Here is a 21,957-nt window from a genome sequence, read left to right as displayed (position 1 = left end):
TCTCTACGCGCGAGGTCGCCGCTGATGGCGAGCGGGAGTCACCACTGACCAGGGAAGCTGCGAAGCGACACTTGATCGCGGGCATGGCCGAGTTGCGAAACGAGAGCCAGCAAGATGTGCGGGGGGGAGGCGAGAACATGCGTAACGCAGCGACAGATCTCGGACGCGCAAATTGCAGGTCGTGTACGGCAGCAGTGATAGTCGGATGCGACAGACTTGACTCCATTTGCGTGTTAGAGAAAGGTAGCAGCACCGGGCGTCTTCTGTCAGCTGGGAGAAAGTGCGATCCGCATAGAAAACTGTACGCGAGGTGTAGGAGGTCTCCACGGTAAGAAATACAGACGCAGAGAGCATTCGAAGAGACGAGGGGGAGGAAACCGAAGCGCAAACAAGCGACAGCGGGACGAGAGAGCAGTGGAGCGGGGCGCGAGCAGCAGATGCGGGCTCGAAGAGTCGCTGTGTGAGCACGGGCAGGCAGTACGAGGCGCAGGGAGGGTGAGAGCGGAAGCGGGCGTGGGAGCCGCGAGAGCTTGGGTCGAGGCGAGGCAAAGGCAGGCCGCGACCGCCGTGCGCCCGCCCTGCCGCCCTCGCACGCACCGCGGCGAGCCCAGAGCACCGTTGCGCGCTCGAGCACCGCTGCACCCGTCCACCCCAGCCAGCACCCGCGCCCCGCCGCCCCGTCGTCCGACCGCGCGACCGCTCGCTCGTCACCTTCGCCTCCCCACCGCAGCCAACGCCCCGCGCTCGCCCCGCAGCCGCACCGTGAGCCTGCGCGTCCCCGTCTGCCCTGCACCCCGCTGGGCCGCACAGGCTCGCCTGCCCAGCGCGCACCCGCGGCGGCGAGGGCGAGCGCGCTTGCCACGCCCCGGTCAACACGCCTCGTCCGACTGCGCGCACTCGCAGCTGGGGCCAGGTAGAGACGCGTGCGAAGGCCTTGTACTGACTGCACTGCTCGTCTGCGCGCATACTCGCTCTGCCTGTGCCCCGCCGTCGCCCGTTCCCAGCCCGCCGCTTCCCCCTTCCCCCCGCGCTACTCGCTCTCGTCGCCTCTCGTCTCGCGCAGCGGCCATGGCAGCAGAAGGCCAGGACATCGACCTCGACTCGATCATCGACCGCCTCCTCGAAGGTGAGCCGCGCGCCCGCCAGATCCAGCTTGTTCCCCCCGGACTCCGAGCCCGCGCGACCGCCCCTCGTTCGCACCGCCCGTACAGGAGCTCGCACGCGTCGAGACTGCTTCTGGCCGCGTTCCGTCCCATCCTGTGCATCTGTGGGGCGGGCCGACGGTTCTGTGGCATGGCTGGCGCGCCTCGGGCGGCTGCAGGCGCAGCGAGGCGTGTGCTATCGAGCCGGTCGGCGTTGCGGAACCGGGCAGTGACGCTTGCATGGCGGTGCACCGAGCACGCGTTGCGCGCTGCAGGAGGGTTCAGTGGGCTGCTGGATGGCTTCGGGAGGCTATCAGGGCTCGCGTGCCGCCGTGGTTGGCGTTGCGATTGCCGCAGTCTCCGCCGTGTCCCGGACACACTTGCTGACCCTCGTTCGTCCCCTTGTCTATGCCGCGCGCTCGACAGTGCGAGGCAACCGCCCGGGCAAGCAGGTGCAGCTGCAGGAGTACGAGATCAAGTTCTTGTGCACCAAGGCGCGCGAGATCTTCATCAACCAGCCCATCCTCCTCGAGCTCGAGGCACCCATCAAGATCTGTGGTGCGCCTCTTGTGCTTCCCTCTTCGAGCTCTTGCGCCAGAGCTGACACGGCGTGCGGCGCGCACAGGTGACATCCACGGCCAGTACTACGACCTCCTGCGCCTGTTCGAGTACGGCGGGTTCCCGCCCGAAGCCAACTACCTCTTCCTCGGCGATTACGTCGACCGAGGCAAGCAGTCGCTCGAAACCATCTGCCTCCTCCTCGCGTACAAGATCAAGTACCCCGAGAACTTCTTCATCCTCCGCGGCAACCACGAGTGCGCATCCATCAACCGCATCTACGGCTTCTATGATGAGTGTGCGTCTGGCTTCCTCACAATGCTGCTTCGGCCATGCACTTCTTGCGGCTGTGCAGGTGGACGGTCGGCGAAGTTGAGCTGACGCATTGACATCTCCGCAGGCAAGCGGCGGTACAACATCAAGCTGTGGAAGACGTTCACCGACTGCTTCAACTGCCTTCCCATCGCCGCCATCATCGACGAGAAGATCTTCACGATGCACGGCGGCTTGAGCCCCGACTTGCAGAGCATGGAGCAGATCAGGAGGGTGATGCGGCCGACAGACGTGCCCGACACGGGTGCGTGCCGCTTTCGACTCCCTCCGTGAAAGCTCGTGGTTGACGATCTCGTGACGTTGCAGGCCTGCTGTGCGACCTGCTCTGGTCCGACCCGGACAAGGACATCACCGGCTGGAGCGAGAACGACCGCGGCGTGTCGTTCACGTTCGGCCCCGACGTCGTCTCGCGCTTCCTGCAAAAACACGACATGGACCTCATCTGCCGCGCGCACCAGGTCGTCGAGGACGGGTACGAGTTCTTCGCCAAGAGGCAGCTCGTCACGCTCTTCTCGGCGCCGAATTATTGCGGTGCGTCCTTTGCCTGCACTTGCTTCCCTCCGAGCATTTCACTGATACGAGGGACGATACCAGGCGAGTTCGACAACGCGGGTGCGATGATGAGCGTAGATGAGACGCTGTTGTGCTCCTTCCAGGTGCGCATGCTCTGTCGTCAACTACGCTTGCTTTTTCGTCCTGCTCACCCTCGCGGCCTTGCACAGATCCTCAAGCCTGCGGAGAAGAAGAAGACGTTTGCGTACGGCGGGGCGGGTCAGGGCCGGCCGGTTACGCCGCCGCGCAAGGCGAAGGGCGGCAAGGGCAAGTAAGCGTCGTCTCGTTCGACGCTTTCGCCTCCGCCTTCGCCCCTTCGCACCACCACACCTCGCGCCTACCCACTCTCCTCTACATTTCGAGCACACGACTTTCCCGACGACGCTCGCACTTCAGCTGTACCTTCCCTTCCTCCGCCCCTCTCGCACCCTTGTGCTCCCCCTCTCACGCCGACCCCGACTCGACACCTCCGCCTCCGCCGCTCCGTCAAGCGCAGCGCGTAGACGACGTGGCAGGCGCGGAACCCTGGCACCGCCCGCACGAGGCCTTTCGTTCGACCCATCAGTCCCCTCTTGCCCCCCGTCGTTCGCATCGTCTCTTTTTTCGTCCCGCGTTGTCTAGTACCTTCCTTCCTTCTTCCGTTCACTCCGTTTGCCTGCCCCACCCCCTCGTGCACATCCTCGCTGCCTCTATACCTTGGCCTCGCCTCGTCGTCTCGTCGCGTCGGGCGTCTCTCTCGCACCTCTCTTCTCACTATACTCTCCGTCGCTGCTCGGCTCTCTTTTCTCCTACCAGTCGCCCTCCTCCCCTGCCCCCTTCGTCGCGTTCAAAAGTCTTCTCCTTCTCTCCTTGTATTGCTACCGCGCTTCCCTCCCGTGTCTCGCGCCTTGTCACCGCTCAGAATGCCGCTGCCGACCGGTTCCTTTCGCCGCTGTGTCCCGGCTCGTCCTTCGAATCAGATTGCGCCGTACGTGGGGCAGTACGCGATGCGCCCCGCTTGTCGTCCGAGAGGACGGCTTTCCTCTTGCCTCATCGCCGCGCTCACGCGAGAGCACGTACTTGCACCCGAGTGTCGAGGCTGACGCAGTCGCGAACAACGTGCCCACTGCCTCCTTCGCGCCTTGTGTCTTGCAGCCACCTTTCACCGCCTCCTCGCACTTTCCGACGACTCAAAGGCGGCATCCACAGCGCCTAGCGTGCTGTGCTATCACTACAGCGCTTTGACAAGCTCGCTCAGACGACCAGCATCTTTCGTCGCCGGCGCTTCGCCTTCTTGAGCCGCATGGGATCCCCATCTTCGTCCCCGGCGGCGAACCGCGCCTTTCCTCACCTGGCGGCCGACGAGCGACCGTCGCTCAAGGACGTGGCGAAGCTCATCAAGGATGGCAAGGCCAAGCGGATCATGGTCATGGCCGGGGCGGGCATCAGCACGGCGGCTGGCATGTGCGTCTCCATCGCTTCCGCCTCGCGAGAGCGCCATGGCGAATCTTGACGTTGCGTGCGCACTGCAGCCCCGACTTTCGGTCGCCAGGGACCGGCCTGTACGACAACTTGGCGAAGTACGATCTGCCTTAGTGCGTGACGCCTTCTCCCTCCCCTTTGCGCAACCTCTCTTCTCCTGCGTCCTGACACTAGGCACTTCCTCCGCAGTCCCGAGGCCATCTTCGACATCGACTACCTCGAGGAGCGGCCAGAGGCATTTTACACGCTGGCGAAGGAGCTGTACCCCGGCAACTTCAAGCCGACCATCTGCCATTACTTCTTCCGACTGTTGCAGGAGAAGTCCCTACTCGCCGGCGCATGGACGCAGAACATTGACACGCTTGAGCGGATTGCGGGGATCAGAGACGACCTGATTGTCGAGGCGCACGGTGCGCAAGACCTCAGCTGCATTGCGTTGCGCTCACGAAACTCATACTCGACTGTTGCAGGCTCGTTCGCCGAGGCTGCGTGCCTCAACTGCCGCAAAAAGTACACCAAGGAGGAGATCAAGCCGCAAATCATGCGCGGCGAGGTGGTCCGCTGTCAGGAGAACCGCTGCAAAGGCAAAGACGCCGCGCTCATCAAGCCCAACATCGTCTTCTTCGGTGCGCGCTGGCTCGCGAACGCATCTATGACGGTCACTCACTCACGCGTGGATCACAGGCGAGGGCCTCCCCGACCGCTTCTTCTCCCGCCTGTCGCACTTTTCCTCCTGCGACCTCCTCATCGTGCTCGGCACGTCCCTCACCGTAGGCCCCTTCAACTCGCTCATGCACCGCGTCCCCTCGTCCTGCCCTCGCCTCCTCATCAACCTCGAGTCGGTCGGCGAGGTTGACGGCCCGCGCTCGCGCGAAGGGTTCGACTTTGACGGCGTGACGGGCCGCGCGGGCGGGATCCGCGACGTGCGCAGGCTCGGCGATGCGGACGAGGGCGTGCTCGAGCTGTGCGAGATGCTCGGGTGGGCGGACGAGCTGAGACGGCTCAAGGACGAGGGGTGGAAGGCGCTCGATGAGGCAGAGGGGAAGACCACGCCGGCGGAAGTCGAGCAAAGGAAGGAGGAGGACAAGGAGGCGAAGCGCGAGGAAATTGTTGAGCACGTTGGCGAGGCGGCAGGGGGCGTCAAGGTGGGCACGGAGGACGTCGACGACCTGACCAAGGCTGTCGAGGGTGTCTCGCTAGAGCAGAAGAACCCGGTCGACGACAAGAAGGCGCCTTTGTAGCTTTAGACCTGATCCTGTATCTGCGATCGTGCCAGGTTCTCTCCTGCTGCATGTTGCTGTGACTGCACGAAACTCGACAATACAAGAGACGGCTCTGCGAAACCTGCACACGCGCTCCATCTAATCGTCCTTCTCGCGCACACTGGGCTTCTCCTTCAGCTCGATCTCCTCTGGTGCCGCAGAGCTGGTCGCGTTGGACGAGGCGGCGGGGACGGGAACAGCGTGGCGGTGCGAGCGCGCGGCGTGGCTGTCGGGGGTCTGCGCGGCGAAGTAGTCTGTTGTCGCAAACGTCAGTCGTGTGCGCGATGCAGAGGCTGGTGACATCAAAGACACGCACTATGCAGCTGCTCATTGACCGTGCGGACAACCTCGTTGGTCACGCCGCGCGTGACGGCAAAGACGGGCCCAGTCATGTTGAGGGTCCAGATCACGTACGCCGCCGCGCCGGCAATGAGGAGCAGCGTGAAGTAGACGGGCGAGCGGATGACGGCGACAAACTCGTTGAAGCCGAGGACGACGAGCACGCCGTAAATCCAGTACGGGATCTGCGCCGTCGATGAGACCATCGAGCGCTTGGCTTCGACGTAGTAGGCGTCCGCCTCGCGACGGAAGCGCGTCGAGAGCGCCGACTGCTGCGACGGCGATAGGAGCTGGAGGCTCTCGGCAAAGTCAAAGTCTTCGTCGGCAGAGGCGGCCGCCGGGTCGACGATCTCGGTCGTGCCGGCCGACGAGGGGAGCTCGAACGCATTCGCCGGGTCGGAGGGCTTGATCTCGCTGTACAGCGGGATGAGCTCCAGGACTGACTCCTTGGCCTTGCGGAAGATGGTGTCGATGTCGTCCTCGGGTTTCCACACGCGCGGAACGCCGTCGGCATCGTACCGGAACTTGTCCTCGAAGACGAGCTTGAGCTTGACAAGCATCGGAGCCTCGGCCGTGTGCTCGTTGAGCTTGGAGCGAAGCGCGAGCCATGCTCGGCGGCGAAGAAGCTGGAGCGCGGCGTCCATCTCTTCCTGCGTGCAGTTAAAGCCTGATGTCGAGAGCAGCGTCAGTGCGCGGCGACCAAAATGCCGCGATCACGACCCACTCTTCGCCTTCTTAAGGTACGCGTCCTCGGCCTTCTGGAGCGCCGCCTTGAATGCGGTGAGAACCTTGTCCCACATGTCCTCGCTCGGCTGGTTGAGCGAGTACTCGACCGTCTCGGCCATCTGCCGCTTGATGTTGCGCTGCGGGTCGTAATCGAGCGTCAGCAAGAATGGAAGGCGAGAAGGAACCGCGAGCGTCTCGCTCGATGGAGCCAAAGCCCGACTCGAGCCTACGCACCTCGATGACGGCGACCATCTTGCGCGTCTCCTCCTTTCGGAGCAGCTCGGCGACGTGGTCCATGTCCTCGACGAGTGCCGCGCGCTCTTCTTCGGGGCTCCACCCGCTCTCGTCGAGCACGACCTTCTTCGCCTCGTCGTCGAACCTCTTCTCGGCCTGCTTCCTCGCGTCGCTCACGACGCGCGCAAAGTCGTACCCCTCGGTCCTCAGTGCCTGCTCGATCGCGACGCGGTACTCGCGCAGCGCGAGCTTGTGCGCGTTCTTGAGCTGCGATGCAAACAGGGGCGCGAGCGCGCCGTGCACTTTCGCGACGAGCTCGCCGCGCTGCCGCCCGTACACGGCCGCGTGGTACCGGCTCGCGGCCTCGTCGTACGCGGCGAGCGCGGCCGACTTGGCGTCGCGCATGCGCGCGCCGAGCGACGAGTCGAGCTTGCCTGGCCCGGGCGCGGGCGGGAAGGCCGACAGGAGCGAGGAGAAGAGATCGAAGGCCGACGCGGCGAGCTCGCCGCAGCGGAATTGCGCGAGGAGCTCTTGCTGCGTCGGGAGGTCGAGGTCCTTGTTCGACACGACGGCGTCCTGCGAGAGCGGAGGCAGAAGCATTCAGTCGCGACGCCAGAATCGTGGACCGTCCTTTGACGCAGCCCGACTCACCCAGATGGTCCCCATGTAGGTGCTGATCCCGTCCGCCGGGATGCGCTTGTGGTACTTGCTCTTGAACACGTACCCCTCCTCCTGCTGGCTCTGGAACCGCTTCCGCAGCTCGACGACCTCGTCCTCGAATTTCTCCGGCTGGAGGAGCTTGTGCGCGAGCGTGACAAAGTCGAGGTCGAAGAACGTGTCGATCGTCGTGTGCTCGAGGCCCTCGGGCTTGGAGAGGCCGTCCCACAGCCGGTTCAGGTCGGCCGTTAGGGTTGCGCGGAGGTTGGCGAGGGGCGTTGCGCCGATATGGTCGCGAATGACGAAGAGGAGGAGCGTCTTGTCTTGCGTGCTGCGGAACGACGCTTGTCAGCTTCATCGGCTGGGAGGTATCTCCATCGCCAAAGCCGCCCGAGTGCCTGCAGCGGAGACGCCGAGGACTCACTCGCCCTTGCCCTTGCCCTTCTGCTTGGCGGCGAGGAACAAGCCCAGGTTGACCTCGAACACGGTCTTGAGCAGGCCCATGTTGGCGCCCTGGTACAGGCCGACCTGGTGCTCCCAGATGTTGACGATGAGCACCTCGGCAACGGCCATCGAGAAGAGGGCGGATTTGCGCTCAAAGTCCTGCGGGGTGCGGCAAGAGTCGGTGGAAGCGGTGGAGATGGGAGACAAGAGAACGCACCTGGTCTTCACCGCGCTCGCGGCCGTCGGTGCCTTCGACGTCCATGACGAGGACGGGCATGTCCTGGCCCTTGGACATCCAGATACCTGAGGGACAGGAACGCGAACGAGAAGAGATTCAGCAGCAGCCTTCGCATGAACCGCTCGGAGCAAGTTGCGGAAGGTGACGCACCCTTGGTCGTCTGCCTCCGCTCCGTCTCGCTCATGACATCGAATTTGGTTCCAAAGAGGCGGTTGAGAAGCGTACCTGCGCGGGTTCGAGCAGGTCAGCAGGTCGGCCCATGTGAGGAGGACAGTGCAAAGGTGCGCACTCTTGCCGGTCGACTGCGAGCCAAAGACGGCGACGACGTCGTAGTTGAAGCCGGCGTTGGCGAGCTGCCAGCTCTTCATGTGCTCATCGAGGGCAGAGCTTTTGCGGCAAGAGGGGGTCAGTGTCCCTGGACCCAGGGCTCGAGGAGGGAACACCCGAACGTGAAGCGCTGGTTCTCGTCGACTGCGAGTGCAAGACAGTCAGTCTCTGTGCTGGTGCGTTCTCAGGCGTCCTCGCAGCTGCGTGTGCGCCCTCGAGCCCCACCCGAAGTTGGGTCACCGGCGAGGTAGAGAAGCGACGACGCACCGACCTGAAGCTTGGCGTCGAGGCCCGAGCCGTGCGCGACACTCTGCAGGCCCACTGCAGCCCCGGCAGGCGCGCCGCTGTCCTTGATGTCGGCAGGGAGGGATTCCTGCGCCTGCGCGAGGAGCGGGTGGTCGGCGAGGTCGGCGGGCGGGTTGGCGAGTGCCTCTGTGGCGATGTCGATCGACTGGTTCATGGCTTGGGCTCTCGGCTGCTCGGCTGCTCGAGCGCGAGGGCGAGTGGGGACAAGCGAGCGGAAGCAGGCGGTGACGATGAGACCAGCGTCTACCGCAAACTGCGCAGAGTGCAGATTGGACACTCGCACAGGCTGTGTTACAGTCTACTACACTCTACCTAGTAAACTCTGCACATTCTGCGCGCAGTCGGCGAGCGAAAAGTCACGAGATGGCCTCTGCTGAGGTCGTCGTCCGAATCTCTCGGCCACAATGTCGTGTGCGTGCACAGTGGACACGCCTAGGCGCACGCAGCCACTCACGCTCGCCCCTGCAGACAACAACATTGGCCTGTCGACGCCGCGTGGCTCGGGCACCTCGGGTCACATCCAGGCCAACCGCTCTCAGTGCGCTCGCAGCAAGGCCGCCTGCGACTGGGCCAGAGTGCACACTGACCCCTCTGCTCGCACAGCATCCGCCCCCGCCAGCAGCCCCGCGACGCCGCGCCCGACTTCAAGCAGTCGTTCGCCCACCGCGCCCCCGACCAGGGCATCCTCGACCACGAGCGCAAGCGCAAGGTCGAGGCGCAGTGCTTCGAGCTCCAGGTCCAGCTCGAGGACGACGGCGTCCCCCAGGACGACATCGACGCCCAGGTCGCCGCCCTCCGCGAGCGCCTCTCCGCTCAGCAGGCCGCAGCCGCCCCCGGCCAGGGCGCCGCCATCAAGCCGCACGAGCGCCACCAGCTTGCAGCCGCCAAGCAGGCCGAGGACGAGCGCATGCGCCGCGCGCTCGGCATCCGCGCCGACTACGTCGAGGGGCTCGCATTTGACCGCGAGGCGCAGGCGCAGCTCAAGCTGCAGCGCCAGGAGGAGCGCGAGCGCGCCCGCGAGGAGCGCGCAAAGATCGAGGCCGGCCTGCGCGCCGACCGCGAAAAGGCCCTCCGCGAACGCGACGAGCAGCGCAGGCGCCACGAGCACGACATGGACCGCGAGCGTCGCAGGCAGCACGACGAGCTCGAGCAGAGCCGCCGCGACCATGCTGCGCGCATGCGCGACCTCGACGGCGGCGCCCCGATCCCGGGCCCAGCCGACGGCGCAAAGGGCCCGTCGTCGTACCGCGATTTTGACCGCTCGGGCCCCGGCGCGAGCGGGTCCGCCTCGCGCCTCCCGTACGACTCGCGCGGCCGCTCGCCCTCGCGCTCCCGCTCTCCCCCTCCCGCACGCGCCCGCTCCCCGCCGCGCCGGTACGACGACGACGACGACCGCTCGCGCTCGCGCTCTCGCTCGCCTCCTCCGCGCGCAAGTCGGCGCGGCCGCTCTCCCTCGCGCTCCCGCTCCCGCTCGCCCTACTCCCGCTCGCCCTCCCGCTCCCGCTCGCCGCCGCGTCGCCGCGCCCGCCGCGACTCGTACTCGCCCTCGCCCTCGCGCTCGCGCTCTCCGCCGCGCCGCCGCGCCGACAGTCGCAGTGCGTCGCCGCCGCGCCGCAGGGGCGCGCGCGACAACAGCCGCAGCGTCTCGCCGCCGCCGGAGAGGAGGAGCGCGAGCCCTGTGCGTCGCAGGAGGGGGAGCAGCGCGGGGAGCGAGGGGCGAGACGGCGGAGGGGACAGGGGCGGGTGGCAGACGCGGCATTGAGGGACAACGATGGGGGGCGCCGCAGAACGCTGCGGCGGTTGTAACATGTAATCGTGTCGAACGGGTTCTCGCTCGAAGGCTTTGCTCCATGCTGCGCTCGACGCATCACTTCTCTGCGCCATTCTCGGGTTCGGGGCTTTCGACCCTTCGTAGCATCGCGCTCGATCCCGTAACACAAACATGCGCTCGATCCCGCTTGTCCCTCGTCAAGAGTCCGCTCATGCTAGCAGAGTGTCGAATCTCTTGAGAAGGTCACATCGTTGCATCGCTGCCTCTTCCCTTGGTTCTGCGTGTGCGAGTCGCCGCGTCGGCGCAGACAAACAACGGAGACTTGAGCTAGCTGTCAGGAGGTTGAAGGCACGAATGTGCATGGGGGATGCAGAAGAGAAGCAAGGGCTCGACCTCAGGGCTAGATCAGACCGTCGCGGCAGTAGAGGAGCTTCTGATAGCGTCAATCCATGCGTCTGCTTCCTCCGACGGATGCTCCGGGAGGCGCAGCTCCAGCGGTATGTCGTTGTCTCGCACCGTCAGCGAGAAGGTCGCCGCATGGTTGTACGGGTGCGGGATACGCAGCGGCCATACTGCATTTGGAGACAGAAAAGTGTGTCAGCCCAGCGTCTGATCAAGTAGCGAATGCGGAAACTTACCTGACCCGAGCGGGAGGTTCGGCGGGCCCGCCAATGTGCCAGGAACTAGATTGGCGAGGATGTCCTGTTGCGACCTCGTGGGATGGCGCTCTCTCTGCTGCTTGATGTAACGGGAACGGATAATATGGAGCACTGCACGACAGCAAGAAGCAGTATCAGGTTGAGAGATCCCGAGCCCGCCACAATGGGGTGAAAGGGTTGGACGCACCGTAAAGACGAGCCCACCGCGCGGTGATGTCACGCATGTGTACCGAAGCACGACATTCCAGTTGTGCAACATGAATAATGTCCGCAGTCGATGGGACTCGCCTGATGTCGGAAAGGCGAGAGCGGAGTGCATGCAGTGCAAGCCAGTCGGCTTCGTCGTCTGCGGCGAGAATACGCCAGCAGCAGGGATCAAACAGCGCATACCACGACTCCAGTACCGCAGACCAGTTGAGCGTCGCATCTTTGCCATTCGCAAAGTCAGGGAACGCGTCGCGGAACTCGTAGTTCAACGTGTCGGGGAGGAAGCGAGGCAAGGCTCGCCTATTCGGAACGCCGTCAAGGTGCTTTTGGTCGCCTGCTCTGCGTATGTGCATGTGAAAGGTAGGAGAAAGCTGCACCGTATACAGGTGCCGGGAACGGGAAAGAGAGCCGAAACGGTTTGTGATGGGGCGGCACTGGCCAGAGAGGAGGCTGTGACTCGAGGCTGGTCGCGCATGTGCTCCAGCTACGTATGGAACATTGAGTTACATTGTTCCAGGAACGAGCATGCGCTTCAGCGCGAGCCAGTCATCTTCAGTCCAACAGCCGATGGAACGACCCGGTCGCGAGACAGGCGGGACGAGCCTCGCAGGGACTGAGGTCTGGTGCCAGCGGCACTAAGTATCTGCAACTTGCGCGTGTGTCCCGTAACTTTCGCGTGGTGGACGCGGGCAGGTTGCGGGCGAGCAGACGAGTTGTAGATGAGACACTGGAAACACGGCGAAGCACATGGGGCGTTGCGCAGCGGCCATTGCACTCACACCTACAGTATCTCTTCGAAGCTGTGAGCAACACTCTTCCAAGGCGTCGTCTTCGAGACTGCAAGCGCGCGCGCGGCGACGCTTTGATCGCTCGTCGCTCGGTCGTTTGGCCACTCTTCTCCCTCTCACAGGCACTGAACAGGCCGCATGGACTTGTCCTCGCCGTTTCACTCGACCTCGATCGCATCAAGCTGGATACCCGCGAGCAGAAGGCGTTGATTCGGCGTGGCGTGGATGATGGCATTGCGTCTCCGAAGAGAGGGTCGCACAGCGCACACGATCCTGGTCGTGCGACCTTGACAGGCTGATTTTAGCACAGTACTGTATCGCATGTGATCGATACGCTCGGCACTGCCGCATACTGTTGGCGGCGCTTTGACCGCCTTCTCCTGGGCTGCGTGCCCGCTTCGCGGCGGGTGGGGGCTCCTGCTTCGTGCCCGCTCGTCCTCGCGCTCAGCCAACTCGAGCATGACTGACGCAATGCTCAGCTCGCATGGCTATGTCCCGGAGCTGGACGAGGAGGCTGCTCCTGTTTCGACGCCTACAACTTCTGCCGAGAAAGCGACCCAAACCGAACCTCCTCGCACGCGGTCGCCCACGATCCAGGCAAAGCGCCGCGCAAGGAGCATTGAGGGAAAGGACCGGCGCTGCTGCTGGCTCGACTGTCAGCCCGCGTGCGGGCTTATGCTCGACCTCATCGAGTGGCTCGGCGGCACTATCAAGGCGTTTGGTGAGCTTGCTTTCTCCTCTCCTGCTGCCGCCTTTTGACAGCGCAGCTACTGACGACCGTCTTGTGTTCTCCAAAGGCGGCAATGGAGCGTTGTGGCTGGGAATGGCTTCGCTTATCGTGGCCGCTGCGTTCTATCCTGCCCGTGCGTTCGTTTGCTCTTCCGCATTGTCTTGCAGCATGGTAGCTCATGATCGCATGCAGTGACGCCTGGAGTTACCGCCATCATCTCAGCGATCAAGGGGACAAGCTGCGAGTGCCCGCCACGCGACCTCCAGAGCGACAACCTCTTCCGCCAGCAGCTCAAGCCGACGCTTCGCACCATGACGATCACCCGCAGTACGACCGTCTTCGCACCTGGGCTTCGTACGGCACCGACTGTGGTCACTGTGAGTCCTGCATGCTGGCTTCAGTGTCTGACTCCTCGCGCTCACCATTCACAAGGCGCAGATGGACCTCTTCTCTCCCCTCTTTCTCGCTGCAGAGTCAGCGCTCGACCGCTTCCGCCTGGAGGTCTTGAGCGATCTCTCGCAGCTCAACTCGCTCCCTGAGCTCTTCATCCGCATCATTCCGGACAGTGGGACGAAGACGCTGACCATCCGCGACTCGGGAGCGGGACTTCTGGGCTCGACACTCGCCGTCTATGCTGGCAATATCCTCCCCGGCGACCAAGATCAGTTCGCGCAAACTCAGGGCAGCTGCGGCGTCGACCTGTTCTCTGTCGGCTTCTGCTCGGCGTACCTCTTCGCCAACAAGGTGACCGTCATCACCAAGCACAACGACGACGAGCAGTACATTTGGGAGTCGTCGGCCGGCGGCACCTTCACCATCACGCAGGACACGGTCAACCCCTCGCTCGGCCGCGGCACGCAGATCATTCTTCACATGAAGGAGGACCGATGGGACTACCTTGAGGAGAAGCGCATCAAGGACATTGTCAAGAAGCACTCCGAGTTCATCTCGTACCCGATCCAGCTCGTCACCACCAAGGAGGTCGAGAAGGAGGTCGAGGAGGAGGACGACGCCGCCGAGGACGGCGACAAGCCCAAGATCGAGGAGGTCGAGGACGAGGACGCCAAGAAGGACAAGAAGAAGAAGGTGTGTCTCGACTTGCATTTCCTCCCTTCTTCGAACCCCGACCGTGTCGGCTGACTCCCTCGCCGCTTGCACGCACAGACCGTCAAGGAGAACGTCACCGAGCAGGTCGAGCTCAACAAGACCAAGCCGCTCTGGACGCGCAACCCGCAGGACATCTCGGCCGAGGAGTACGGCGCCTTCTACAAGTCGCTCACCAACGACTGGGAGGACCACCTCGCCGTCAAGCACTTCTCGGTCGAGGGTCAGCTCGAGTTCAAGGCGATCCTCTTCATCCCCAAGCGCGCGCCGTTCGACCTCTTCGAGTCGAAGAAGAAGCGCAACAACATCAAGCTCTACGTCCGCCGCGTCTTCATCATGGACGACTGCGAGGACCTCATCCCCGAGTACCTCAACTTCATCAAGGGTATCGTCGACTCGAAGGACCTCCCCCTCAACATCTCGCGTGAGACGCTCCAGCAGAACAAGATCCTCAAGGTCATCCGCAAGAACCTCGTCAAGAAGGCGGTCGAGATGATCCAGGTGCGTGCTGTCGCGTGATCCCGTTCATCCGATTGAGCACGAGTCCCGCTGACGCGCCCCTCATGCACACCCGCAGGACATTGCCGAGGACAAGGACAAGTTTGCCAAGTTCTACGAGGCGTTCGGCAAGAACATCAAGCTCGGCATCCACGAGGACTCGCAGAACCGCTCCAAGCTCGCCGAGTTCCTCCGCTTCCACTCGACCAAGTCGGGTGACGAGATGACCTCGCTCAAGGGTGCGTTCGACTGCCTCGCCTCGCGCCGGCTCACACGAGACTGACTAAAGCGTTAATCCACAGACTACATCACCCGCATGCCCTAGCACCAGAAGAACATCTACTACCTCACGGGCGAGTCGCTCAACTCGACGCGCGACTCTCCGTTCCTCGAGATCTTCAAGAAGAAGGGCTTCGAGGTCCTCCTCATGGTCGACCCGATCGACGAGTACGCGACGACGCAGCTCAAGGAGTTCGAGGACAAGAAGCTCGTGTGCGTGTCCGAGGACGTGCCGCACGAAGTGCTGTAGTTTGTATGCTTTATCCTGTTTTTGTTGCTGCCCAAGCCTTTGCCAATTCCGACCTCGCTCGTGTACTCTCAAGCGGACTCCGCATCTTTGCACAATGCCACGGCGGTGCGGTCGCGGGGGGCGATCTCTGCCCAGCATGCATAGCACTCGGCCTGATTGTCTTGAGCGCCGCTCGCGCGATCGGTGTACTGTATGCGGCCTGCTGCTTGTTTGAGAAGGCCACCTTCTGCCACCGCTTCCATATTGTGCAAGATGTTGCACGCTTTGTCGATGGAGCGAGTCGCTTGCAGCTGGCGCGCACGCAATGTACTTATTTCCAACAGGCGCACTTGCCGGGTCTCGTACCCTGAATGGGAATGCACCCCTCCACCATCCCTCGCAAAGCTGCTCTTCTTTGCGCTGACCCAGCACCACTAGTCACGACGAACAGACAGCTCAGGTGGTCCCAAGTCGGCCATGCCGCTTTCGAGCCATTCAAAGGCAGAAACCGGGAAGAAGCGAGCGGTTTTACAACACGAGAACGAAAGACGGCTCTAGCGGATGCGAGGGGTGACTACGGGACGCAGGGCGGCTACGCGCGCACGCTCACAGCTGAATCTCCATCGGCACCGTCTGCGCACCCGCCGCGCCCGCTTCGTACGCGTCGGCAGCCGCCCGCTCCGACTCCTCCTTCCTCCGTTGCTGGTCGAGGACGTACTCGAGCGAGAACGTGTTCTCGTCCGAGAGGCGCACGACCGACTCCTGCACGTCCTGCAGGCCCTTGTGCACCGCGCGGAGCACGGCCGCGTGCTCGCCCTGGTTTGCGCGGAGCGTCTTACCGTGCGCCGCAAAGAGCGCCGAGATCCACACGAGGTGGAACTCGACGTGCGGGCTCTTTTCGAGCTGCGACGCGACGAATCGCAGCGTTGCGGCGAGGTAGGCGGCGGGGAGCTGGCGTGCGAGGAGCGCGACGGCCGAGGGCGGGATGGCCTCGTAGACGGTCTGGATCAGAGGTCGCTCGTTGAGCTTGAGCGACATGACGAACGCCTTGAGGTAGTGCCGCTCCTCCTGGAGCGTCTCGAGAATGGACGACGGCGTGATGTCGACGTCGAGCTCGAACGGGTCGAACGTGAGCGAGTCGTCGAGCGAATAGATGAGCAAGCCCTCGGTCGACGCCGCAGCCCAGCTGCGCCCCGTCGGCGAGAACCGTACGCTCTTGGTCCGCGCTTCGGGGCGGTACTTGCGCTTCGACATGTCGCCGTTGCGCGCGCCGGGGAGCGACTTGTCGAGCCGGTCGTCGAGGTCGCTCAGGTCGCCACGGTCGTCGAGGAGCTCGCGCGCGCCCGCCTCGGTGAGGTTGCGCGAGTCGAGGAACTCCTGCGTGCCGTCGAGCGAGAGGTTCTGCGTGATGGTGAAGCGCCGGAGGAGGACGCCGTCACGCGCGTCGTACAGGCACACGTGCTTGCTGTTGCCGCCGGCGAGGACGCACGACCCGTCGGCCGTGTACGACAGCGACGTGAACGCCTTGCCCGACGAGTTGTTGGCCGCCGTGACGCGGTCGTCAGCCTTGCGCCCGCCCGAGATGTCCTTGCGGCCCTCGATGAGCGTGCGCTGCGTCCCGTCGACGACGTTCCAGAACGAGATTTGCCCGTCGAGCGTCGAGACGGCCACCTCCTTGCCGTCGGGGCGGAACGCGAGCGCGAGCGCATCGGCCTTGAGCTGGAACGGCTCGACGGCGGTCGAGCGGCCGTACGTGTCCCACACGCGGATGCTCTTGTCCCACGACGCCGAGACGAGGCGGTCGCCGAGCGGCGAGAACGCGAGCGCCGAGACGGGGCCCTCGTGCCCCGACAGGACGTCGATGAGCTTGCCCGTCTGCGTGCTCCACATGTAGATCTCGAAGCCGTCGCCGGTTCCGCCTGCGCATACGATCTCGCCTGACGGGTCAACTGCGAGCGAGTTGAACTGTACTGGCTGCGGCGTCGTGAAGGTGCGGAAGTTGCGGTACCGGATCAGGTCGAAAGCGCGGACGGTGCCGTCGAGCGAAGCCGAGAAGACGACCTGTCCCTGCTTGGCGAACTCGACCGCAGCAACCGAGCTCGAGTGATCTTCAAACGTGACGAAGCAGAACCCGCTCGTCGCGTTCCAGATCTTGACCTTGCCGTCGTCGCCGCCCGTCGCGATCTGCTGCCCGTCGGTCGAGTACGAGAGCGTATTCATGTCGAAGTAGTGACCCTGCTGCTTGAGCACGTACGACTCGGACTGCCACTCCCACACGAGAAGCTGTCCGAGCTTACTCGCGCCGAACGCGAGCCACTCGCCCGTCGGGTTGACCGCGACCGACGTGATCTTCTCCTGCGAGACCGAGAGCGTGTGCACGTTGGTGAACGACGGCATCTCCCACAAGCCGAACACGCCGTCCGAGAAGCCGACGATGAGGAGGTTGGATGCCGCGTGCCAGGTCGTCGAGACGACCCTGGTCCCGACGCGCATGAAGTAGTGGCGCTCCTTGACGCCCCACCGTGTCCGCGCGATAGTGTTGTCCGGCCCGTTTGACGTCGACGCTTCGGGCGCAATCGCCGCGAGCTGCTCGTCATCCGACTCCTCATCACTCTCCTCGTCGTCCTCCTTCTTCGCCCAGGTGAAGACGGCGCCGTCTCGCGAGACCGTGTAGATCTGTCGAGAATAAGTCAGAACCATGATCGAGACTCGAGAGGCAACGAGACATACCGTCTTGTGATCCTGCGAGAAGTAGGCGGCGAGAACCGAGTCGCGGTGGCCAGCAAAGGTTTTTGGTCGGTAGCCCTCGACAGGGTAGAGCGTGTACAGCCGTCCGGTCATGTCCTTCGAAGTCGTGAGGAAGAAGCTGCGCGTGGCTTGGGTGAGCAGGAGATTCCGCCTGCTCGAAGCAAGAGAGCTCACCGAGAGTCGGCACTCCACTGGATCGACAAGACATCGTCGTAGTGACCCGTGTACGTGCGGTGCAAGACAAATGGCGCGAATTCCCGCGCAAGGTGCGACGGCGTCTGCCACACCTGGACGTGCGAGCCGTGGGTCACGGCAATGAACCTGCGCGAAAACGCGTCAGCCTCCGCTTCTGTCCTCGGGCGGCACGGCTTCTCTACTCACTTGCCGTCTGGCGAGAACTTGATGTCGCGCACGGGTTTCTTAAAGTTGAAGTGGTGCAAGACCGTCGAGCGCTTGAAGTTGACTAGGACGGCTCGCCCGTCTGCGTTGGTCCAAGCATGTCAGCTGATGGCTCGCAAGCAGCTCGTGTCGAAAATTGCAGACGCACCCTCGTCGACGCTGATGAGGACAGTTGCGTCTGGCGAGAGGGCGATGCGCGAGACGTTCTTGCGGTTCTCGAAGGCGAGGGTGCGGGATTTGTTGCTGTGACGTCGAGCGGATCAGTTTGAGGCCCCTAACGCCGCACAGCGCCCTGCAGAGCTGGTTGCAGGCGAAGGTGGGAGGGCTACACCGCCTCGATCGGAGCGAGGACGCACTTTACGAGGTCAAAGACCGAGACGCGGTTGCCAACGGGCGAGATGACCGAGTTGCCGTCTGGGGTGAAGGCGACGTTGCCCTGCTTGTATACGGTGCCCGCGAGGTTGGCGAAGCGGAAGCCGGACGAGGGCGTCTTTGTGGCCGCAGCGGCGCTCGTCGATGCGACGGCCATGAGCAGCAGTCAGCGGGTCTCGTGAGCTCGTGCTCGACCTTGCAAGCTCTCGACAGAGCGTTCGAGCGAGAGTCGGCGGCGAGAGCGAGTCCGAGTCTCCGCTTCCAAGCTCGCTCTCGCTCCATCGCTGCACCTCTGCTCGCATTAGCTCTGGCTGAGCAGACGAGCTCACCAGTACACTCAGTGCAGCCAATAGAGCACCCCGTTTTTCTCGCTCGCTCGCTGCTGCCGTGCTCGCGCTCGCTCGTCTTCATCACCGCCATGCCTCCCTTCGGCGTGTCGGCCGCTTTCTGGCGCGGCGGGACCTCGCGCGGCCTCGTTTTCCGCGCCGAGGCACTCGCACGGTACGCCCCCGCCGTGCGCGACCACATCATACTCGCTGCCATGGGCTCGCCCGACCCCGACGGTGCGGCCCCCCACCTCGCTCCCTCTCTCTCTCTCTTCGCTGCGCGAGGGGCCGCCCCGTTGACTCGCTGTGCTTTCCCGCTCGTGACCAGGTCGGCAGATCAGTGGTCTCGGAGGCGGAGTCAGCAGCTTGAGCAAGGCGGCCATAGTGAGCGTACCGGGCGAGGCGGTGACCGAGCAGAAGGCCGCGGGAGCGCTGCCGGGTGTGTCGTGGGCCGACGACGGCGAGCGCAACGGGCAGAAGTGGGATATTGTGTATCGGTTCGCGCAGGTCGGCGTAAAGAAGGCGGAGCTCGACTGGTCCGTTGCTCGCCTACCCTATTCCTTCGACATCGACTTACGCTCTGTAAACGTTTCTACCGGCGCAGGTCGGCGAGCTGCGGCAACATGACGGCAGCAGCAGCAGTGACCGCAATCTCGACGCCGCTGATACCCTACACCACCCTCTTCGACCGTGCCCGCTGTCTCCCCCGCCCGCCTTTTGGCGAACCGCTCCTGTTCCCGCTCTCGATCCTGTCGGCCTCGAACGGCGTGCTCATGCGCGCGCGTGTGCCCATCGACCCGTACTCGCTACAATTGTGGGAGCCGGCACCGGGCGAGGGAGCCGAGATTGCGGGTGTGCCCGGGCGTGATGAGCCGGGCATCGAGATCGAGATGCCTTTGGATGGTGGAGAAGGCAGCGCGAACGGCGGGCTCGTGACTGGGCGGGCGGAGGACATTGTGCAACTAGATGACGGATCCGAGGTGCGTACTCGAGTCTCGCGTTTCGACGTTTTGCAACGCTCACCAATACGACGGCTCCAGGTCGCCGTGTCCATCCTCACATCTGGCCTGCCCAACATCTTTATCCCGCTTTCCTCGCTCTCCCAGCAATCCTTCCCGCCCGACCTCCTCACCCTCCCCGGCACCGATCTCACCGCCCACCCTGTCCTCCCCTCGCTTCTCGAGCGCATCCGCACTTCCGCCGCACAGCAGTTCTCCATTCCTCTCTCGCTCGCCTCGCCCAAAGTGACGCTCGTGAGCGCGCTCCCCGCTGCAGGGTACCGCACCTCGAGCGGCACGCGCGTCGAAGCAGGGGACGCCGACCTTCTCGTGCGCGCCGTCTCGTCGGGCGACATGCACGCGTCGATCCCGGGCACGACGCTCGGCGCGCTCAACATTGGCGCCGGGACGCCCGGGACGGTCGTGCACGACCTCGTCGTACCGTCCGACGGCGCGCGAGGGCGAGGGACGAACGACGGGGACGTAACGGTGCGGGCGGCGCATGCGGCGGGCGTGACCGAGTCGACGGTGCGGTTCGAGAAAGGTACGGCGAGGAGCGTCGTCATGATCAGGACAGCGCGGGAGATTATGCGAGGAGAGGTGCAGGTGCCAGAGCGGGTGCTGTACGGGCAGTGACGAGGCGCCACCTTTCGAGACATCGTTCCCCACTTTGCAGAGACACTGCATTCATCTGCTTGAGCCTCAGGGAGATTGCGCTCGGGAGACTTGCACCGCCACGTTTGCCTGGATCCGTTGCCTCGGCCGACTCCTGTTTGGCTCGATCCCGCTTCCGAGCAATGGCAGCGCCGCTCGTTTCGTCCGCGTACCTGGCACAGGCTGCCGTTAGTGCTGCTGCCCGCTCGGCCGCTGCTTCGCCCGTGGCGTCGACGAGCCGCGAGCGGTCCATCAGCTTCAACAGTCAGCACAGTGGCAAGGCGCGAGAGGTGCGCGTGCTCGTCTCTAGCGGTCAGAGCTTGCGCTGACCCTTTTCTCTCGACAGGACGTGCTCGCAGATGCGCTGGACTTGCTCGACGATGACAGCGACTTCGACGACGACGAGGAGGACTTGGTCGACGAATGGTTCCTCGACCCCACGAGCGACGAGGCCATCTTGATGAAGGCCCTGGCGTACTGCAAGACGCTCTCGAGCATCGGGCAGCGCTACGCCACCGACCTGCCGATGCGGGTGCTTGCTGTCGCGACCGGCTTTACCGGTATGTCCTCCCGTTCCTGCGTTTCTGTCGCACAGGCTTACTCTGAGACGGCCCGCAGAATCGCTCAACGGCGACATACATACGTTACGCGTCCTAGACGGTCACCGCCAGCTCGCTGTCTCGCACTCGCGCCTCTCGCCCGCCGAGCAGAGCGAAGTAGCGACTCACCTTCGCCGCCACGAGCGCGAAGCAACCCCTTCTCCCGCACTGCCGCCCACCGAAGCTCTGTCCTCTCTCTCCCTCAGCGCCGGCGACGACCTCGTCGCGCCCGCCCCGCGCGTCCCGACCCCGCGGCGCCGCACCGCGTCTCCCCCTCCCGCGAGCGGGACCCTCACGCCCGCCGAGCTCGAGACGGCGCACGCGCGCTCGTTCGGCGACTCGCTCCTCTCCGGCCTGTCGAGCCTCGCCGCCTCGCGCGCACCGACCCCGCCGCTCGAGCGCGAGCGCGAGCGCTCACGCTCCGCATCGCCGTCGATGCCCCCGCTCGTGTCTTCTGCTGAGCCCGACGCGAGTGCGAGCGCGGCGCGCGAGGAGCTGCTGCAGCTGTATCAATTCACGGCGGCGGGGCAGCACCGGCATAGCACTGCGCTGGACCGGCTGCTCGAGAACGTGGCCGAGACGGCGCGGGAACGGCGCCTGTCTGCTGGCGCGGCGACCGGCGTGGGCGCGGGCGCGAGCGCCGGCGCGGTCGAGGCTGCGAGAGAGGAGCCGACGAGGGAGGTGACGCTCACGCAGGAGGACGGGACGGCCATATTACGCGTCAGGGCGGTCGACCGCGGGGTCGAGTATGTCTTCGAGATCGCCGAGGACGAGGACGAGGTCGAGGGCGAGGACGACGAGACACCAAGAAGGGAGGATGATTCGGAGGCGGAAGAGGCCGAGCGCGAGCGGGACGAGCAGGAGCAGAGGGTTGCGCGGCGGAGAGTGCGTGACCTTGTCGGGCGATAGAGCCATAGACCTGCATTGCGGATGGAAGACACAAGTAGGAGAAACTCTCGCGGATACGTTCGAAAGACGGAAGACACCATTCGGGCACTGCACGAACAGACCATGTAC

General features: G+C 64.3%; 8 protein-coding genes across 8 annotated transcripts; 6 read left to right on the top strand and 2 right to left on the bottom strand.

Moving 5' to 3' along the window:
- Positions 1-1,068: 1,068 nt before the first annotated feature.
- GLC7 (type 1 serine/threonine-protein phosphatase catalytic subunit GLC7) lies at positions 1,069-2,860 on the top strand (the record flags this gene model as incomplete). Its single annotated transcript, XM_076650185.1, has 7 exons — positions 1,069-1,126; positions 1,569-1,700; positions 1,768-1,998; positions 2,101-2,277; positions 2,340-2,564; positions 2,628-2,689; positions 2,756-2,860. The coding sequence occupies 7 exons, from the start codon at positions 1,069-1,071 to the stop codon at positions 2,858-2,860; spliced, it is 990 nt and encodes a 329-aa protein (XP_076504310.1).
- Positions 2,861-3,867: 1,007 nt separating this feature from the next.
- Positions 3,868-5,287, top strand: JCM10292_000825 (SIR2 family NAD-dependent protein deacylase; the record flags this gene model as incomplete). The annotated part of the gene is made up of 5 exons (XM_076650184.1): positions 3,868-4,028; positions 4,097-4,159; positions 4,236-4,456; positions 4,517-4,672; positions 4,731-5,287. 5 exons carry the CDS (start codon positions 3,868-3,870, stop codon positions 5,285-5,287), a joined length of 1,158 nt encoding a protein of 385 aa, XP_076504309.1.
- A 120-nt stretch (positions 5,288-5,407) lies between these two features.
- SEY1 (dynamin-like GTPase SEY1) lies at positions 5,408-8,733 on the bottom strand (the record flags this gene model as incomplete). The annotated part of the gene is made up of 11 exons (XM_076650183.1): positions 5,408-5,562; positions 5,625-6,314; positions 6,372-6,510; positions 6,608-7,183; positions 7,259-7,595; positions 7,689-7,867; positions 7,926-8,011; positions 8,097-8,171; positions 8,236-8,333; positions 8,396-8,417; positions 8,541-8,733. 11 exons carry the CDS (start codon positions 8,731-8,733, stop codon positions 5,408-5,410), a joined length of 2,550 nt encoding a protein of 849 aa, XP_076504308.1.
- Positions 8,734-8,983: 250 nt separating this feature from the next.
- CWC21 (U2-type spliceosomal complex subunit CWC21) lies at positions 8,984-10,341 on the top strand (the record flags this gene model as incomplete). Its single annotated transcript, XM_076650182.1, has 3 exons — positions 8,984-8,990; positions 9,048-9,117; positions 9,183-10,341. The coding sequence occupies 3 exons, from the start codon at positions 8,984-8,986 to the stop codon at positions 10,339-10,341; spliced, it is 1,236 nt and encodes a 411-aa protein (XP_076504307.1).
- Positions 10,342-12,463: 2,122 nt separating this feature from the next.
- On the top strand, positions 12,464-14,661 carry JCM10292_000822 (uncharacterized protein; the record flags this gene model as incomplete). Its single annotated transcript, XM_076650181.1, has 7 exons — positions 12,464-12,725; positions 12,802-12,867; positions 12,927-13,111; positions 13,173-13,820; positions 13,899-14,339; positions 14,416-14,575; positions 14,639-14,661. The coding sequence occupies 7 exons, from the start codon at positions 12,464-12,466 to the stop codon at positions 14,659-14,661; spliced, it is 1,785 nt and encodes a 594-aa protein (XP_076504306.1).
- A 789-nt stretch (positions 14,662-15,450) lies between these two features.
- On the bottom strand, positions 15,451-18,520 carry PWP2 (snoRNA-binding rRNA-processing protein PWP2; the record flags this gene model as incomplete). Its single annotated transcript, XM_076650180.1, has 6 exons — positions 15,451-17,520; positions 17,575-17,710; positions 17,767-17,913; positions 17,974-18,073; positions 18,140-18,234; positions 18,348-18,520. The coding sequence occupies 6 exons, from the start codon at positions 18,518-18,520 to the stop codon at positions 15,451-15,453; spliced, it is 2,721 nt and encodes a 906-aa protein (XP_076504305.1).
- Positions 18,521-18,781: 261 nt separating this feature from the next.
- JCM10292_000820 (uncharacterized protein) lies at positions 18,782-20,323 on the top strand (the record flags this gene model as incomplete). The annotated part of the gene is made up of 4 exons (XM_076650179.1): positions 18,782-18,926; positions 19,018-19,225; positions 19,294-19,669; positions 19,730-20,323. 4 exons carry the CDS (start codon positions 18,782-18,784, stop codon positions 20,321-20,323), a joined length of 1,323 nt encoding a protein of 440 aa, XP_076504304.1.
- Positions 20,324-20,484: 161 nt separating this feature from the next.
- On the top strand, positions 20,485-21,849 carry JCM10292_000819 (uncharacterized protein; the record flags this gene model as incomplete). The annotated part of the gene is made up of 3 exons (XM_076650178.1): positions 20,485-20,631; positions 20,688-20,901; positions 20,960-21,849. 3 exons carry the CDS (start codon positions 20,485-20,487, stop codon positions 21,847-21,849), a joined length of 1,251 nt encoding a protein of 416 aa, XP_076504303.1.
- Positions 21,850-21,957: the final 108 nt, after the last annotated feature.

This window comes from Rhodotorula paludigena, assembly GCF_050403205.1.
Source record: "Rhodotorula paludigena JCM10292 DNA, Rt_paludigena_JCM10292v1_ctg32, whole genome shotgun sequence".
In the NCBI taxonomy this organism is placed as follows: domain Eukaryota; kingdom Fungi; phylum Basidiomycota; class Microbotryomycetes; order Sporidiobolales; family Sporidiobolaceae; genus Rhodotorula; species Rhodotorula paludigena.
The sequence above is the reverse complement of the archived record's forward strand: the minus strand, read 5'-3'. Positions and strand labels throughout refer to the sequence as shown.